The sequence below is a fragment of the Habropoda laboriosa genome, unplaced genomic scaffold, assembly GCF_001263275.1.
Source record: "Habropoda laboriosa isolate 0110345459 unplaced genomic scaffold, ASM126327v1 scaffold797, whole genome shotgun sequence".
NCBI classification, from domain to species: domain Eukaryota; kingdom Metazoa; phylum Arthropoda; class Insecta; order Hymenoptera; family Apidae; genus Habropoda; species Habropoda laboriosa.
Genome location: NW_017100886.1, coordinates 343085 through 362264, shown reverse-complemented (window position 1 = coordinate 362264; position 19180 = coordinate 343085). Strand labels below are relative to the sequence as shown.

Genomic DNA, 19180 nt, shown 5'->3' with positions numbered 1-19180 from the left:
TTTTCGTATATTGTGTTATACATATATTATTCAGTTTTGTGTGTGTTCTTTGTTAAGGCCGTATGTTCAGGCTTACGCTGCGTCGACACAGGATATCACCGTTTTTGAGAAAGTCAAGTATTTTCAAAGGATGTATATTTTCTCACGGACTTGACGGCAATTAACGCATCGTAAGTCCACACGCAGTCAAAAGAGGGACCTAGGATTTATGGGTCGGTTTTCTGAACTGAGACCCTTTGTTGCGACGTCCTGCAGGCCTTGTTTACCGAACGAACACTTGGCCTCTAGGCGTTACGCAACCGGGAAACCGTCCCAATTTTTAATTGGACAATCCTAGGTTCTACTTTCCTGCAGTTCCTTCCAAAATAGGACTTTGGGGGAATTTTTTAGAACGATGGAGGTAGCGTTTCTTAACTTCGGTGGAAAGCGTCCCTCCATCGAGGACAGAACAAAATAGAACCTCGTACTAAACAGAACACCTTGCGACTGAAAAAGAGTTTAGACTTCAAAAATAGTCAATCCTACAATAAATTATTTGTGTGTAAATAACTGAGTTTTTATTTATTAAATATTCATATGTAAGAAATACGAGATTCCGGCGGCGAAGCGGTGGCCTGGAATTTGTCACCCAGGAAGAGAAAGCGCGCGGGTACCTGAGGTTCCCATAAACTAAGCCCTTTCCCCGGAAAGTCGAACGAGGGGGTTCCAACGGTTTTTCGGAGCAACGTGGGATACGACGCGGAAAGGACATTCTGGAAATAGCCGTCGAGCAAGACGGACGCCGGAAACCTTAAGAAGCGCTTAGAAATACAGAATAAGTTATTTTTGGGATACCGCACTATCCTGACTTTAATTCTTTGTTTTCGAGTGGTGCTTACACATAATTCCAAAAACATCTGGAATTAACATTCTTTATACATGTATTATTCTTTATTAATTTTTAATTTGGACGTGTGATTATAAGAAAAACATGAGTCGTCAATCTACGAGTGGTAGAAAAGTATTACATAAACATTTCGTGAAATAAATATCCACGAAATGACTGTAAAAAGATGGGTGAATTAGAAATTACTCTTAGAACAGTGACCGTATGCATACATATATTATATTGTATTTTTTTTTATTTATTTATCGTTTCAATTTTTTTAATTTAATTATCGTAGTGTCACTCTATTACATATGGGCGATGCTTCCAAGTATGGAGAAAAATTATCGCCGTACAAGCATCCATCGAAGAAAATTTAAATTTTATCGAGTCTCCTGATGGAATAAAAAAAGATATTAAAGAAACGTAGAAATTTATTCATTCAGATAGATTATCTCGATATAATCGAAGCTGGGCCAAGTAGGGATACAAGATCGGCAAAAAGAAGGCCAGCTAATTGTAAGCTTTTCGCAGAATGTGGGAACATATCGAAAAAACTTAAAGACCAAGACTTGATAGAAACTCGATCAGCCGATGAATTGAATTTTGCAGCGAAATTAGCAAATAGAGTGAAAACCACCACGAATAAGAATTTCTCTCTCATGGAAACATTAGTGTTGTGCTCGGATCTGAAATTGTCAATACGACAATACAAAATATTACGCAACACGGTGAATTCACTGCATCCTCAAACTTTTCCTACCTACTACGCGACTAAAAAATACAAAGAATCTCTTTTGCCGAATGAATGTAAAATAAGTGAAATAAGTGCTGAGGTAAACAGGCAGGAGTTGTTAAATAGAACTGCTTCCTCAATTATTCATTTAATAGGGAATATAAAATTTGGTAATGTTACGTTATTGTTCAAGTGTGGCTTCGATGAAACTTCGGGCCACAATATGTATAAGCAAAGGTTCACAGATACACGAACACAGATTGACGAACATACAGGGTACAAGCGGCAAGGGGGTGACTCTATATACAAGTAGTTGTTCGTTTCCGAATAAGATATTTGTATGTTTGTATCTGCTGTTGTTCCAATACACCTAATAGACAATGAAAATAGAAATATTATTTGGGTAAATGAAACACCTTCGTCTACGTTACTCTGTAAACCAATTAAACTTATGTTTGCCGAAGAATCACCGGAATTAATGAAACAGGAATACGATAATTTACAGCGGTTGATATCAAATTTGGCTCCGAGTAATGTTTGTGAAAATGATACGATTGTAACTGTATATTACGGCGTAAAGCTTACTGTGATAGGCGGAAGTGTGTGTAACGTTCTATCGGGAACAAAATCATCGCAAGTGTGTTATATTTGTTATGCCACGCCGAAGGATATGAATAAAGTTACCGTTTCTAATAAAACGCCAGATGAAAATATGTAGTAATACGGATTATCATCTCTTCACCTTTGGATAAGATACTTCGAGAACATACTTCATATAGCCTATAGAATACCGTTTAAAACGTGGCAAGTAAGACGTGACGATCAGAAAAAGATCTTCGCCGAAACGAAGAGATAAATACAACTTCAATTTAAAGAGCAAATCGGTCTGTTAATTGACATGCCAAAAGTAGGATTTGGATCTACAAATGACGGGAACACAGCTCGCAGATTTTTCAATAACCCAACATTGAGTTCGTCCATAACAGGCGTAAATTACCAGCTGATACATAAACTGGGCATTATTCTAAAAGTGATTCGATGTACCGAATTGGAAAAAATAATTGAAGAAACGAAAAGGTTATATTTACTGCACTACAGTTGGCACATTATGCCGGTGACAGTGCATAAATTGTTATTTCATGCAATAGATATAAGAAATTCAATGGTGCCTATTGGGAAACTATCCGAAGAAGCCCTGGAAGCTCCGCATAAAAATATAAGATATATTCGAGAGCACCACACTCGCAAGATATCCAGGGAAAGTAATAAGAAGGATTTATAAAATCGACTCATTGTAGAGTCAGATCCAATAATAGTTCAGTATAAAAAAAAAAAGAACAGAGTGAAATTAAAAAACACGAATACGAAAATGTAAAACGGTATTTAATACTGGATGAATCGTATGTGGAATCGTCAGAGACGAACATTAACTCTTGCTCTGATTCTGATAACGAAATATTATAATATGTATGTGCATAATTTCATTAGGAATCTGCTGTATATATTAAGTTTTTTTTTTTAATAGATAAAGGAAAAAATTTTGAGCAAATAGTAAGTTTTGATTTTTACTCCTGAAACCTATATACGAATTTTGAGGCATATTCGCAAAACTGTTGAAAGAAGTTTTCCAACAATAGTAAATCGATAATCAATTAATAACATATTGCAATAATGCAAATGGACCAAAAAACTTTTTACTCGGTAAAAAAAAAAACAAGATTATCGTAATTTTTTAAATAAAAATGTATCTTTTTTATACACCAATCGACGCAGTTTAACGTTCTTTTTAAAAAAGTATTAGGGTACTTAGGTCAAAAATTAATCAGTTTAGAAGTTATGAGTTTTTTGCCGAATGCCTATATACGCGAAACTCTTCTCGGTACGTTGATGTAAATCGGGAAGATTCGCGCCTGCGACACGGCTACCCAAGATAGATAAGGAAGAGATAGGAGTAGGGGGCGAGAGCGTGGGAAAGAGCGAGAGCGAGAGGGATCGGAGAACCGTATCGGCTAGGAACGATTACTCCGAAAGAGTTGAGGAAACTCAGAGAACCATATCAGTTGAAGAACGATTTCTCTGAGGGGAAGTTGGAAGGATCGGAGTACCGTATCTGCTCAGGAATGATTTCTTCGTAAGGGACAAGGGAAGCTCAGAATACAGTGTCAGCGAAGGAACGATTTTTCGGGGGTGAGGTTCTGAACGAGAGGAGTACTGCGTCCGCGTAGGAACGATTTCTCCGTATCGAAGTGAACTCGTAAGTGTCCGCAAGTAATACTGTTTATTTCTTTAGGTATATATAGCTGTTTTTATACATTAGTTGGAAGTTTTGCCCGTCCAATCAGCGGGCGTGTTTTTAGTCGAGTATGATTTTAAGGGTTCGGACCCCCTGCGGTGCTAGGTAAAGACTCGGTGTTAGGTAAGAACCCGCGTAGTATGTATACTATGTATAAATGTCTTAAAAGTATGTCGTGCTACAGTACTAATTTGTAACACATTTTAACAATTTTAATACTTACGTTTATTAATTTAGGAATTGTTGAAACTGATACTTTCGTCGTTACACACAAATTGTTGCTCTTCCAATTACAGAAGCATGTACAGCTAATAATGTATTTTAAATCTTTAGTTGTTCAAACGCTTGTACAATTCTATTCTGATTTTAAAAAATTTTTACGTCTCACGATAAAGTGTAGTGAGTTGACGGAACAACTTGAAACATTTTACAGCACTAACTGTCGATCCACTGAAGAGTGTTTTCAATTCTTGATGTTGCAGCGATGATCGGTACGTAAGTTTGTTGTTTCCGCAAGTGCCGCCGACAATCATTGCCGTGACATCAAAAACGTACCTATACCGCTCTTATGAGCAACAATTTGTATGCAACAACGAGGGCATCACATTACAATAGAGCAATCTTTCCAATTTAAAACAAAAACAAACGTGCTCAATTTGACCACTAGTTTCCAAGATAAAAATTGATGAGCACAACCCCTTTTCATAAAAAACCAATTTTCAGAAATTGCCAAATTCAAATGTCCATATTTTTTAAACAAATTTGAAACCAGCTAAATGATGACTTAAATTTTCCTAATTTCACGTGTACTACATTATATTTCATTTGGAACAAAATCTCTGATGTCGACGTCAAAAAGTTATCGATTTGGTGTGGAATCACTTTCTTAACAAAAAATTCTGAAATAACGTCAGTTAGTTTAGGCCTCTCCAGCTATATATCCCTCCTTAAAATAGAGTATCGCTTGTCATTTTGTTGGTGAATTTAAACAACGAATTGGAAAAAAAAACACCTTTTACTGGTCAAGAAAGCCGCAGTCAGATGCATGACTACACTCGACCACACGTTGCTCAAGCAACTAAAGAAGTCACCTTCAGCTTAAAAAGCCAGCGTGTTGGCTCCGTCTAACTACCATTTGTTAAGATCATTATAATATCACCTAGCTAATGCACACTTCAATACAATTGGTAATATCGGTGACTTTATCGCAATAAAACCACAAAGTTATTACTACAATGGAAATCGTATGCTGCCCAAAAGACAGAGAAAAGTAATTAATAGCAATGGAAAATATTTCAATTTATTGTTAAATAAAGATTGAATTTTGCCGAAAAATACAGCCAACTTTTTCTTGGACTTGATAAAATAGTTTTAGTATCTCAAAAATTATTTATGTTGCTATTTATACAGGCCACCTAATATATTTTAATTTAATATCATTATTATTATTTTATTAGTTCACTCATTTCTTGAGATATTAGTCTGGAAAGACAGGTTTTAGCCAAGTCTTCTCAGTGTTTCTATTGCCTTAAGAATGATCGGACTGTCACATATTTTTAGTTTAACTGCTTTCTGTGTATCTTAATGTATGTTTGTGTTGAAATTGAGATGTTTACGATATGTGTTGAAGGAGTTTTGTATGATTCCTGTAACCAATATGACAAATGGTACTTCATATACTTTTCATTGTTTCCATATTCTTCTTATTTGTACTGCTACTATGTACTTGGAATTTTACTGTAAAAATTTAACAGTACATGCTTAAAAGTTTATACTTCTAAAAGTGCAAAAAAGAAAAATCAATTTTTGAAAGTTCTAGACTAGAATACCCCCTTAATAGATATATTCACTCCAAACGATTACAACGTGCAAACTAAATACAATGAAAAAATTGGAAAATACATACTACATATTTTGACTTTTACTGCCTTTTATAGTGAACAGCACTGACGATCAATGAATACTTCATCCCTACCTATTTCCTTTGTACTGTGAAATTCCAACAAAACAAATAGATACGTGCGGTACGTGGGAGATACGTAGGTCTTGGAGGAGGGCGTTTCTGGAGACTCCTGTCGTGCGTATGTTCAACACTCACAATAAACAACATCTAATATTTTTATCCTGCACTATTGCGTGACAGTTACTCCACTTCTACTATGCCCTTAACGACAAAATTTTAAACGCTACATTCTTTCTAACTTTCTCTTTTTCCGAGTTTTGTAACCATATGCTGCCTATTGTTCATTCTATGTTTTAATGTTTTAATTTGTCAACATCATCTCGCACACTTGGAGACCAGACCTGCACGAACTCGCGGACTGTCGACCAATTTTTCTCCTGCCGTTCCTTTCCCAATTTTTCATTTTTTGCTTCTCTTACTTTCTTTCTAGTCCTATCTCTTCTAGAAAACCTTTAAATGATTGAGCAGTAGCCTTTTTTCGGACAGTCTTCTAGATCTAGCATTCCACGAATCTGCAGTGATCATCCTTAGCTATAATTTCTGTTATTTCCGGACAACAGTGAAAAATGCATAGAAAAACATTTAAAAACAGGGGTAAATGACCGCTTCATCGTTCAATGAAAAGAATGTTTAGAGGCAATCAGCATACTTGCGAGAGCGATATGCAGTTCGCAAGTACTTCGGCAGCAAAGTTAAAGAGTTGTTGATTCGTCTTTTAATTATTGTATTACACCTATCCCCCGATTTACACGGTTTTCAAAATAACGGATTTTAAAAAATATATACTGTTAAAAACAAAAATTTGACCTCTGGAATTAAACCTTTGGACTAATCTTTTATGAATTTTGTATTTCTAGTTTTTATAAAATGAATTACATATAGCTTTATATATTTATTATTTCATGAATGGACTGATATTTTTTGTTTTCCATTTGTATTTTATTTTTATTTTACGTTGAAATAAATGAATTTAATTAAATAACTGACTAAATTGTGCCCATTTTTTTTTTTTTCGATTTACACGGTTTTTCATACAAAAAGCCATGATTTCGATTTACACGGTATTCTGAGGAACCGACCTTCCGTGTAAATCGGGGGATAGGTGTATACAGTTTAGTCTGATTTTCGCAACTTTACAATAGTTACTGAAGTGCAAAGGTTGTAACAGTGGGCAGCGAGGAATAGGCTTCAAACTTTATATTCAGTGTCCCTATAAAGAAACCTACATCAATTCTTCTCCGTTGACTGATAGATAAAGCATTTGAAATTAACAGTGGATTGGTTTTTGCTATAAGAATGGTTTACGTTGGTATCAATGACATAAAAAGTTTTTGCGGGTTGATAGATTAGGGTTATATACATGAAAATTTCATCGAAATTGGTTAATATTGGTATGAGCTACAAACGGTTAAAAATTGTGAAAATCGCACTATTTTACCACTTTCAGCCTGTAACTATAATAAATCTGAAGATTCTTACATCTTTCGATGCCTGTCGCTTGTTTCTGCATCAACTGATTTCGATGAAATTTTCTGCATGTACATACATATATAATTGATATAAATCTTGTTGGATTATTAGGAGAAATGAGTATGTGTCTGTGTAATAGTAACAGCAAAAATGATCAACATACTGAGACAGATTAATATAAATATACATATATAGAAATAACATAGTAACCATCTGTTTAGTATGGGTGACGCTGATACGTTTTTTTTCTCAGCGTCTCGTCGATGTTTGTTTGATTGATTGCGTAGCGACGTGCCTTCCTCGCGTCTCAAAATAAAGAATATTCATAATTAAAATAATATTTTTTCATTTATTACCATAATCCTAATAAATTTGACAAAACATTAAAAATGGCCGAGAAATAATGTAGTTATTCTCTTTACTATTAACTAATCTATTGTTAAATTTATTGTACTTTAACATTCCGAACTTACATTTAATATATTGCAATTAGTTTTTCGTAGGGAGTCATTTATTTGCAACTCGGAGAAGCGTAACTTCTAACCTCGTCTTGGGGCAAGTTCTTACAGTATTGGAGTAAGTTGTTACAAAGAAAAAAGAGTTGCTTTTCAGTGAAATATTTCAATTATTGATGAAATAAAATACAATTTTATGAATAATGTTTATTTATTAAGGTTCAAATCAACCAAAATATACACTACCGCGAATTCGCGATTCTTTTGTTTACCAATAAGCGTCGAATGTTACAATATTAGATTCCAATTGGCTGGTCCGGGGGCCCAGAAAATGTATAAATCAGACATTTGTTATACATTGCCACCATTCTTGTGAACGAAGGCGTTGAAATGTGATCAGCAGCTAAAATTTTACATTGATACTTTAAAATGGCAAAAAGAATAGAAATTAGTATTGAAACTCGAAGTGCAATTATCACACTTAGAAAGGAAGGTTATTCTTTGCGGAATATTCCAAGGAAATTGAAAGTGTCATACAAGGGCGTGCTGGGTACAGTAAAACGTTTTGCGGATACTGGTAGTTTGAAAGACAAACCACGGTCAGGAAGACCCAAAATCACGTCGAGAGCTGAAGATGTAAGAATAAATATTATTTGCAAACGAAACAGACGACTAACGGCCACGGAAATTCGTGTAGGACTTAATGATAGTAGACCGAATCCAATATCTCTGACCACGGTGAAAAGGCGACTAAGAGCTGCAGGTTTAAATGGCCGTATAGCAGTGAGGAAACCATTGCTTTCGTCGAAAAATCGTAAAATGCTGTTGGATTGGGCAAAAAGTCACAAAAATTGGACACCTACGGACTGGGGTAAGGTTCTTTGGACTGACGAATCCAAGTTCGAAATATTTGGGTCGCACCGAAGGATATTTGTTCGCCGATCTGTACAAGAAAAAATGTTGCCAGAGTGTATTATACCTACTGTCAAACATGGCGGTGGTTCAGTTATGGTCTGGGGATGTTTCTCAACGGTTGGAGTAGGAGACCTAATCAAAATAGAAAATACAATGAAAAAAGAAGACTATAACCAGATACTCGAATAAGCACACATCTAAATTGTGTAAAGGGTTCTTATTGCAAAAAGAAACAGAGCGGGTCTTGAGGAATATGACATGGCCAGCACAATCACCGGATTTGAACTCGATAGAATTTTTGTGGAAAGAGCTCGATCGGAATATCCGGTTGCACTGTCCAACATCGAAAGGACACCTTTGGCAACTACTACAAGAAGCATGGAAATATTTAAAGTTAGAAATACTCGAAAAACTAATTGCCAGGATGCCCAGAATATATCAGGCTGTCATTAGAAGTAACGGCGAAGTAAGGGCGGTTTTTTTGATGAAAAGGCAATTTAAAGAAAAATATCTATTTCTTCGTATAAAAAATAATATAAAATGTAAAATATTCTACTTATAAGTATTTTGACAAATAAAACTTCCTCAATTACAAATTGTAGGCGTTCAATTTTTCTTAGAAATATCCTGTTTCTCTTAATTTACGTAGTGATTCCAAACTTTTGGCCGGTAGTGTATGTACTATCTTCTCTTTCCCGTTTTATGTTTATAAGTGCGATGTCTGGTCTGTTGTATTTGATTGTTTTGTCTGTGAGAAATGGCCAAATCCCAGTATAGTTCATATTCTTTGTTTTCATGTGTTGTTTTCGATGAGTATTTGTAGTATGGTATATCATTTTCTTCTAGATTGTACTTTTGAATACCGCTCGAAGCTAGAAAATATTTCTATACTTACCGCCTAGTTTAAGATAAGTAACTCCAAAATTTCTATCTTCTGCAGATAATTACGCATACTTTTTTTACTACTTTTGAACCTCTTACTCATCAACTTCTAGTAATATCCAAGAATGCTTGGACCTTCCCTTACTCTGACTACCTCTAAAATCAGACCTTCGAATCTTCGTTAAAGATGCGCTAAGAATTAGTACGGATTGACGTCGAAGATCCTGAGCCAGACACATAGAAACTATAGTCTAACTAAGTGCTTTAAAAACTTGTAAAATTCGTATACAAAAGTTTAGTAAAATAAAATCATTCCTTTTTTTTTTCTTCTTTTTTTTTAATACTAAACATCGGAATCTAACAGTGCCTGTTTACTATTGCTTTGTAAATTATTTTAGCTACTGTATTATATTGTCGTTCTGTGCATTCGGTCCTAGCTAATATTTTACATCCGCCTATTGTGTGTTCAATTGTTTCCGATAATTATTTACAGTTTCTACATTTGTATTCTTGTATGGTTGTGGTTTTTTTCATGTACAGTACTGTCGCGTTAGCTGACCGGGATTTCGCTTTGTTAGTTGGCCGTCGCTATCCCCACCAGTTCTTAAAACTGGCTTCATGGAGTGGATCTCCAGCATTACGTATCTAAACTAAACAAAACCTTGATATGTATTTCGTATCACTCAATGGAGAAGAAACATACTCGTGATTTCTTAGAACACTAACATCCTTGATTGCTAGCCGAGATGTAGTCCCGAAACGCGGCCGGCTAACGTTATAATACTGTATTTCCGATCATTCTTGGTGGCAATTATTTCGTCTTGTACAGCGAATCCTTCTGTCTCTAGGTATAATTTACCTTTTTGTAACCACTTATATATGTCGTTCTTACTTATGTTTTCATTGTTAACAATGCAGCAGTGTTTTCCACGTATGTATTTGTTTCTTTGCACATATATTTTTTTTATTTTCCTGATATTATCTATTGTCGTATGTATCTAAGGTGTGGTTTTGTGTAAGTTCAGGATGTGTGTAGGTTTTGTTTACATTAACTCTACTTTATGTATCATATTTTCTTTGCTGTAAAAATATTTTCTTACAATTAGTGTTTGTATTTTGTTTATGTAAAGTATTTGTATATCAATTAAACCTCTTTCTCATTCCTTTTTATTTATAGTTATTCTTTCTTTGCATGACTTGGAGCGTAGTTCACGGAATGTGGTGAGTTCTATTCGGATTAGTATATTAATATTTTTTAGATCTGTGTTGAACCATTTGATTATTCCGAAAGAATATGTTAGGGTCGGTATTGCGTATGTTGGATCATTACGAGAAATGAGTGCGTGTGTGTGGTGGTAACAGCAAAAATGATCAACATACTGAGACAGGTTAATATAAACATATATAGAAGAATGACATAATAACCATCTGTTTAGTATGGGTGGATGCTGATATGCTTGTTTTTTCTTTAGCGTCTTGTCGAGCTCTTATCATTGCGTAGTGACATGCCTTCCTCGTGTATAAAAATAAATAATAGTTTATAATTGAAATACCATCTTTTAATTTATTGTCTAAATCCAATGGCGTATGTATTTATTGTCTTGAGGAGATTTCTTGAATTGAGGTTGAATTTTAGAATAAGTTTGACTTTAGAGTATTTATTAGGTTATTCTAAATGTTTTAACCGCGATTTTAACCAGTTCATTTTGAACAAATATAACTCACGTATATAAAAATTCGAATCTCTGAGAGAAAGAAACTGTTCTTAGGCGTTTTCAACATCTTCCTGTTTCCTGTATCGCTTTTATGTAAGAAAATTGTTAAGTGAGTGGAGAAAGTGAAAATCTGTTGGTGATAAATCGGTCTGGCATTGTCATGCAAACACATAGGGCTCTTCCTGTTGACTAGAACTGATTGCTGTATACATACATACCATGTATATATACCCTGTAGTGAATTAATCCCCTAGTAGACCACAAAACTTTGAGCATGATATTTTCGGGTGAAAACTAACTAACATAAGTTTGGATCGGGGAAATTCATTAGTGCCTTTCTTTCTCTTAGAAATTCAGATTTTTATATACACGGATTTAATGCTCTTGTAATACGTTAACAAAAGTGTATCAAGTATAATGGAAATTATTTTAGATAGAAATGTTTAATTTCAGTGGAGTTATGTTTTTTCAAAATAAACGACTTAAAATCGCGGGAACGATGTTTTCAGGACGATCCATTATTATTATTGTTATTGTTATTATTGTTGTTGTAATTATTATAGACATCTAACCTTAAATATTTTACAATCTTCTGCATGCTTCTTCCAGTCCTTCTTTTGATGCTGCTTACTGCAGTAATAAACATTTTTACAAGCGCTGCACTTATAAGTGGAGCTCCTTCCACAAATTGCACAACTAGTTTGAGACCTCTCCATTGGTCGAACTTTCAATAGCTGTATTTAGAAGAATCACAAAAAATTTCCTTATCTTGTTTTTTATAAATCGTTACTCAACAAAAAATTACTAAATCACATTTTGAAGTGCACCATCAAAACTGAACTAATTAAAATTCACTAACAATAAGACGGTGCAAAAGTGCAAATGAACTTTCTTCTCCTCGGAAACAAAAATATAACTTTACTGTAAATAAAAATATAATTGTTAATAAATATAACTCAAAAACACCTCCATTCATCAGCAGTGTCGACTCTTCACGATTGTTTCAAAAAAATTCGCAAGGGACAGTCATTTTTGGTAGTGTAAATCAGAATCGCCTCTTAACGTATTGAGTGCACATCTATTAAAATTTATGTTCACTAAACAAATTAATAGTATTTCATCTTTAAAGTTTCATATTCAATTAGCATTTATTTTGAAACGTGTAATTTTTATGATAGTAGAAGTAGTATTCATTTAAAACGTAAATAAAAATTTTATATTTTTACGAATCCTCGCATTAATTCAAAGTATAACGAAGCTACAACATGTTTCTTTAATATTGCACAATATCTTAATATATACCTAGAGTCAATGTGCATATGTATAAGTAAAACCCAAAATCAATTTAATCAAAATTGTATAAATAAGGAATGAATTCATATCACGATGTAATTTTCAACATAGCTGTTCCTTAAGATATATTACTTAAAAAGTAAATTAGTAAAGTCTAAGGAAACTTTGTAAAACATACCAAACCACCAACAACTTGCTTATTTAAAACAATTATTGTGCGTTTTCGCAGAGGTATACTACAACTGAGCGTGCACCAATTTACTCGAGCAGAAGTTGAATTTCAGATTAGAATCTATTTATAAAGGCAAACGAATGTGTTTCCTATTACACGTTGCGCACATGATTATAACGCCTACATATGTGTAAGTGCGCTGAAGGTTGAGAAGGGTGATTCACATGAAAATCGCGAACAGCAAACCTCATGACTGATTCGCATAAGTTGCAGAGCGTGGACGTTACACTACTAAATCCATTACGTATATACAGGTGAATCCGCAGAAATAGGAATTTTTTGCGGCTTTCATTTTTTAACGTTTTCAATATTATATTTTCATCACAGATAAAGATAACAATTGTAACCACAGTGAGTCACAAAATTATTAGCACACGCAGGTAATTAACAGAGATATGAAAAATAAAAAGATAATAAAAGAACTTTTTGTATTTTTTATTTAAAAAATATAATATTTAGGCTAAAGGATATTTGCACTGCGTGTAATCTATCACAAGTGTTCTTAACTAAGTCTATTTTATTTATACAAATGGTTCTAGGCCTATCTGTTATTGCGACTCACTCGCGACTGACTCTTTCCAGTCTTGCTCGATTCCGCGAAACGCTTGCCTTTTCATGGCTTGGCTAGACCATTCATCGGTAGCCAATCAGGTGATTTCTTAATTACCAATCGCACCCTTTGATTCCCTGCGTTCTTGACGCGCTTTCCCGGGAACGGAAGTGCGATTTGCGCGGGAGACGTTTACCATTACAGAAGCAACACCGGGCCCCACAGAAACGCACGGTTTGTGACACCCGCTAGCGTTATTGAGGCCATAAACAAAAGTTCTAGAAACGGATGCATTGTTCGCATGTTAATTTACAAAAGGCTAAAAAGACTTCCTCAAACCGTGTTGACCATTTGCATGCCAAATGTTTCCATTTATTATATGCAGCTAGTCGCTACAAGACTTTGAACTAATGAAACTATAAGAAAAAAGACCACAAAATCATAATTTTGTTGTTCGTCGTTTAGCCAAAAGGAAAACATATGTGAGTGTAGTAAATTGACAAAAAAAAAAACTCTTAGAATCAGCAAAAAAATTTATTTCTAAACCTGTATAGCTTCGAAAGAATATAATATTTTGCGATGAAGACAAAAAAGCATTTAAGGATCTGATGGTCACCCAAACCCAAAAGTATGGAAAAACCGAACGAAGAAATGCATCCGAAGAATCTTTGTTCGTCGGTTAAACACGGTGGTGGCAATATTATAGTATGAGGTTGCATAAGTTACTACGATGTAGGAAAATTAAAATTTATTATGAAATTATAGACAAAATAATGTACTTACACATTTTAAAAAATAATTTAAAACAAAGTATCCAAAAAATAGGTACATATTCTCAACAAGTTCCAGTTATATCAAGATAACGATCCTAAATACAAATAAAAAATTATACAAAAATGGTTGCTACGCATGTCCACATGACTGTCCAAAGGTTATAAATACAGTTTTGACCCGTAATAAGCAACTCGCTCGGGGCAGGACACCTGCTTATTACGAATCAGTATGCTATTCGGCTTGACTTTGTTCTCGAACAGGATGAGAGAACATGAAGAGTAAGCGAGAGGCCCGAGATATGTATAACACGCCAGGATCGCTATTACTAGAGTGAGAAAAAATTATACATATTCTATTCTTCTTCTACTAAACGACGTCACTGTTCGTTCGACCGTAAAGATTTATGGCTTCTCACTTTCACGGACCTTTCACTTGTCCTCAGATCTCTCATTTGACGGTCGACTTCAAATAAAATAGAGGGGATAGGGAGTTGCTTATTACAAGCCATACCGCAGTTGCTTATTACGGGTCAACAATGTACACCTCCTCAGTCACCGAATTTAAATCCAATAGAGGTGGTGTGAGATAGGCTTAATAATAAAATATGTAAACATTTTAACACTAACAAAATGGATTTGCAAAGTAGGTTGATGAAAGAATGGCAAAATATTAAAGAAAATTATTTGAAAATATTGGAAAATGGGTTTAATAATAGCGTTCACTATATATTTTCTTAAATGTGTTTTTATTTGTATGGTGCGGAAGGACGTCTTTTTTCTTTGAATTTCGTAGTCAAAGTGAAGGAAACAAGAACGCAAGGGCACAACTGAAATTCTGTTGCGCATTTAAGAAAAGAAAACCAAGAATACATCAGTCTATTAGAATTTCTTTGACTAGCAGTGTTTCTCATATACATAACACAATTCATTTTTGCTTAACCGTTTGCGTCAATGCAAAGTTGCAATCTTCGTATAGCTGCATCACGTGCATGTCTCATCGTCTCTGAACTTATTCTAGCACACGCTGCAATTATCCGTTGTTTCATATTTTCTGGTACAGTGGGTACTTCTTGATAAACAACGTTTTTCAATGCTACCCAGAGAAAAAAATCTAACGGAGTTAAGTCTGGAGAGCGAGCTGGACAAGAAACTAATCCTCCACGTCCTATCCATCGATTAGGGTAAAGTTCGTTAAATGCATCTCCTACTCTCCGAGCATAATGTGCTGGACATCCGTCGTGCTGTAACCACATCATTTGGTGAACGTTTAGTGGTACATTTTTTAATAAAATCCCCAATATATTTCGTATAAAGTGTTCATATCGTTCGCTAGTAAGATTTCCATCGATAAAATGCTGTCCGATTATTTGATCACCTACTATTCCACATCAGACATTAACTGACCATTGTCGTTGATGCTCAACTTGTCGTAACCAGTGTGGATTATCGATACTCCAGTAATGCATATTATGCAAATTGAGATTTCCATGGTTAGTAAAGGTTACGTAGCTTCATTGGTGAACAGTATTGAAGAAAGAAATATTTCGTTCATTTGTATTTCATGTAGAGCCCATTGACAAAATGCGACACGATTCATAAAATCCGTACCGTGTAAGTCTTGATTGAGAGTAATATGGTATGGATGAAATTTATGCCGTGCAAGGATTCATAGGACACTTCTTCTATTGATAGCCGACTCACGTTCAATCTGTCGAGAACTACTCTGCGGGTTATGAGCTACAACGGCAAGAACACCAACTTCATTTCTTTCTTTAGTTGCTCTTTTACGACGATTGCTCTTACGTGTACCTAAATTTCCAGTTTCTCTCAATTTTTTTCACAATCTTTGAAATGTTCGGTGCAAAGGATGTGTACGGTTTGAATATCGTTCAGCATACAAGGCTTGAGCTTTTATCGAATTATGTTGCATTTCTCCATAAATAAGGATCATATCTACTTGCTCTTCAAAAGAAAACTTCATTTCGATGATAACACTGTTACTTGATTTAGCATAGAATGATATAAGACCATTATTTACATTAAAGTGAGGATCTATGAAATACAGCATGTGCTAGAATGAGTTCAGAGACGATGAGACATGTACGTGATGCAGCGATACGAAGATTGCAACTTTGCATTGACGCAAACGGCCACTACTTCGAACATCTCCAGTAATGTAAGAAAGTTTATTTTACTACCACATTTGACCTTTTATGACCTTCAATGATAGCTTGCTGAATTCGTCTCAACACCGGCTATCACATCGCGACAAAAAAACGTAGAATTCCATTTAAAAAAATAGAGATGACCTTGAAATCTCCTCTATATCTCCACCCACGCAAAAAATGTTTACATTACAATATGTCCCCCTCTATACCGTGCAAGTTTTATATATAACATTTTTTCATATTATTGTAAATAACGGAGATATTCAAGGTGGACATAGTTATTGCCCCACCCTGTATATGTACAGGGTGTCCCGTAACCGGTGATACAAGCGAGCAAAAAACGAAGAAAAATATTATTCTTTTTTTTTCGACTTATTTTTGCATATAGAGTCACCTCCTTGCCGCTTGTACCACCAGTTCGGAAACACCCTGTATATCCGCATAAGGTCGCGTTGAAAGATCATGGCCGCCTCGTTCACCAGACCTGTCACCTGTCACCAACAACGGTAGAGGATATGCAAGAACAAATTCGTGAAGCATGTGCTATACTAGCTTCGGAGACAATTCACGAACTTATGCGGATCAAACTTTCGTTAATATTCCGTTAATTATTATCTTTAGGATAAACAATGTTTAATATTTTTCTACTTGGAAATTAATGAGCTTTCTAACTGTCAGAACAAAAATAGGACATTTCATTTAAAAAAACAAAATTGACCTTCAAATCTCCTAAACGCCTCCATTTATAAAAGTCGTGTACACCACGTGATGTCCCTCTTCATACCATGTAACACAAATAAAAGAATATACCAAGCTAATTCAAACTCTGAAAAACATTTACGGAGATAGCTTTCTTGCAAAATTTCTGAGAAACCAGATAAACATTTGTAGCGACCCTCCTACGGTCTGCCACCAGAGGGACGGACTAACCACAAGTTCTCGCTAGTCCTCATAAAGGCTCCTATTTGTATATATGCAACTTCTGACCTGAGTTCTTCCAGTCCCTCCTGCGTCTAAGGCAGGGGCCTCCTAGAAAGCCTTACTGGACGAGTCCATTAGGAGGCCCAGAACGAAACGCCCTAACCTTTCCTTTTCCGCCTATCCTCACTATCAATTTCCTAGATCTCTTCAAATTAAATTCCACTCTATAGAAAACCACAACAAATTTAAAATCTAAAATGAAAATACAATCTCAATAGTCCTCCAGAAACTTCCCAAAGTCAACATCAACGAAATTCTCGCCGAACTTAAAACACATGAACTTAACCCAATTTCATGCCATGAAATCCAAAAGGACACACTGGCCAAGTACCCTACCTACAAAATTTCATTTGCTCCTAGAACTAACCCTCAACAAATTCGAAAAGTGGGGATCGTGTTTTACTCTAGAATTTACTGGGAAAAATACGACTCTAAAAAACCATTTATTCAATGCTACTGCTGCCAAGCTCATGACCATACGTCAGTCAACTGCGCGCTACACAGACTTTTATATATTAGTATTTTTATGTTTGTTTTCTATAGTTTTTATATTTTTGTGAATTTTTATACGTTTATATTTTTTAGTGTAAAACCCAACGACATTTTATCAATTATAATAATTATCTCTAGTCCAACTACATATTACTAGCAACCTTTATTCCGCTTGTCCGCCATCTTCTGAACGCATGTGACTTGTGACGCCAGAAACTTACTTGGAAACAGGTGCGTTTGTGCATTGGCCATACATGCACAAAAATCCCTATTAACCATCAGAGCACTTTACCCATTAATAGGAAAAAATAGTACACTAGCAGCAGAATACAAAACCCACCTATACCTAGCATGCCTCAGATCAATCCTCACCTACGGAGCTCAAGCATGGAGCCCAGCAACCAAATTATGGCTACTTAAAGCTTAAAGAACGCAAACTAGAATTTTACGCATAATCCTCAACGCTCCAAGAGATTACCTGGTCCTCAAGCTCCACGTATAAACTAATACTCCTGACTTTTTCACACACGTCATAACTATTACCCATATGTTACAGATTTTTGCGATGATCTCGAGAAATAGGAGTGTGGGTTGGTGCCCGTGGAGCGCTGAACCTTTCTGTTCCCCGAAATGCGAGAAATATTCAAATAAAAACTTAGAATTTTGTTCAAACTAGTATTTTTACATTTCCAAGCTTATTTGAAAATTTTGTAGCGATTAGTGAAATCACGATACAGAAAAGAATGAATAAAAAATGTTTTTGGGAAGTTTCTCTAGGACGTGAAGTCTCTCCTCTTGTTCTTCTCCAAAAATCTGGATCCTCTTCTGGTCGTAGACCCTGGTAGCCGCATCGAGAGACAATTCCTACGCCGTAGATCGCCGCTTCTTCTCCCACACTTACTTCACCCCCAATCCTTCGTTAGCGAATTATGATGGCTGCACTTCGTTAGCAGTGGTGGAAACGCAACGCAGATGTAACCGCCAACATGATGTGCACATGCAAGGGAAACCATGCAGATTGCGAGTCATGTGAGAAACTAACCCTTGACAATATTTATGGCCCTCTTAGAGTTCAAGCTAGTACATTTTTGAGTCCGAAACAAACGTACTGTTGAAAGAGCCTACGTGACTTAAACTAAACTATTGACTGGTTACGGTCCTTGAATAAAATCTTTCGAGTACAATAAACAAAGCATTTCGGTTGCCGAATTTTCACTTTCCCATCGCCATACTACGCATCGAACACTTACACGATTTCCAAATATATTCTGTGGGGCAAAAAGGAAGAAAATATTATAAAGAAAGGTTTATTGAAATACACATGCGTCTACGTCTCAATTTCAAATGCCCTTTCGCGTTCCTCGCCCTTCCTTTCCACATGCACGCTCTTCTGTTTC

At 35.4% G+C, this 19180-nt stretch overlaps 1 protein-coding gene across 1 annotated transcript in view; it reads right to left on the bottom strand.

The window, feature by feature from the left end:
- Positions 1–12010, bottom strand: part of LOC108577484 (protein msta-like) — a 32104-nt gene extending 20094 nt beyond the window's left edge. Inside the window, exon 1 of the mRNA XM_017940642.1 lies at positions 11867–12010. Coding sequence (XP_017796131.1) covers positions 11867–12010 — 144 coding nt within the window. The remainder of the gene's footprint in view (positions 1–11866) is intronic.
- Positions 12011–19180: the final 7170 nt, after the last annotated feature.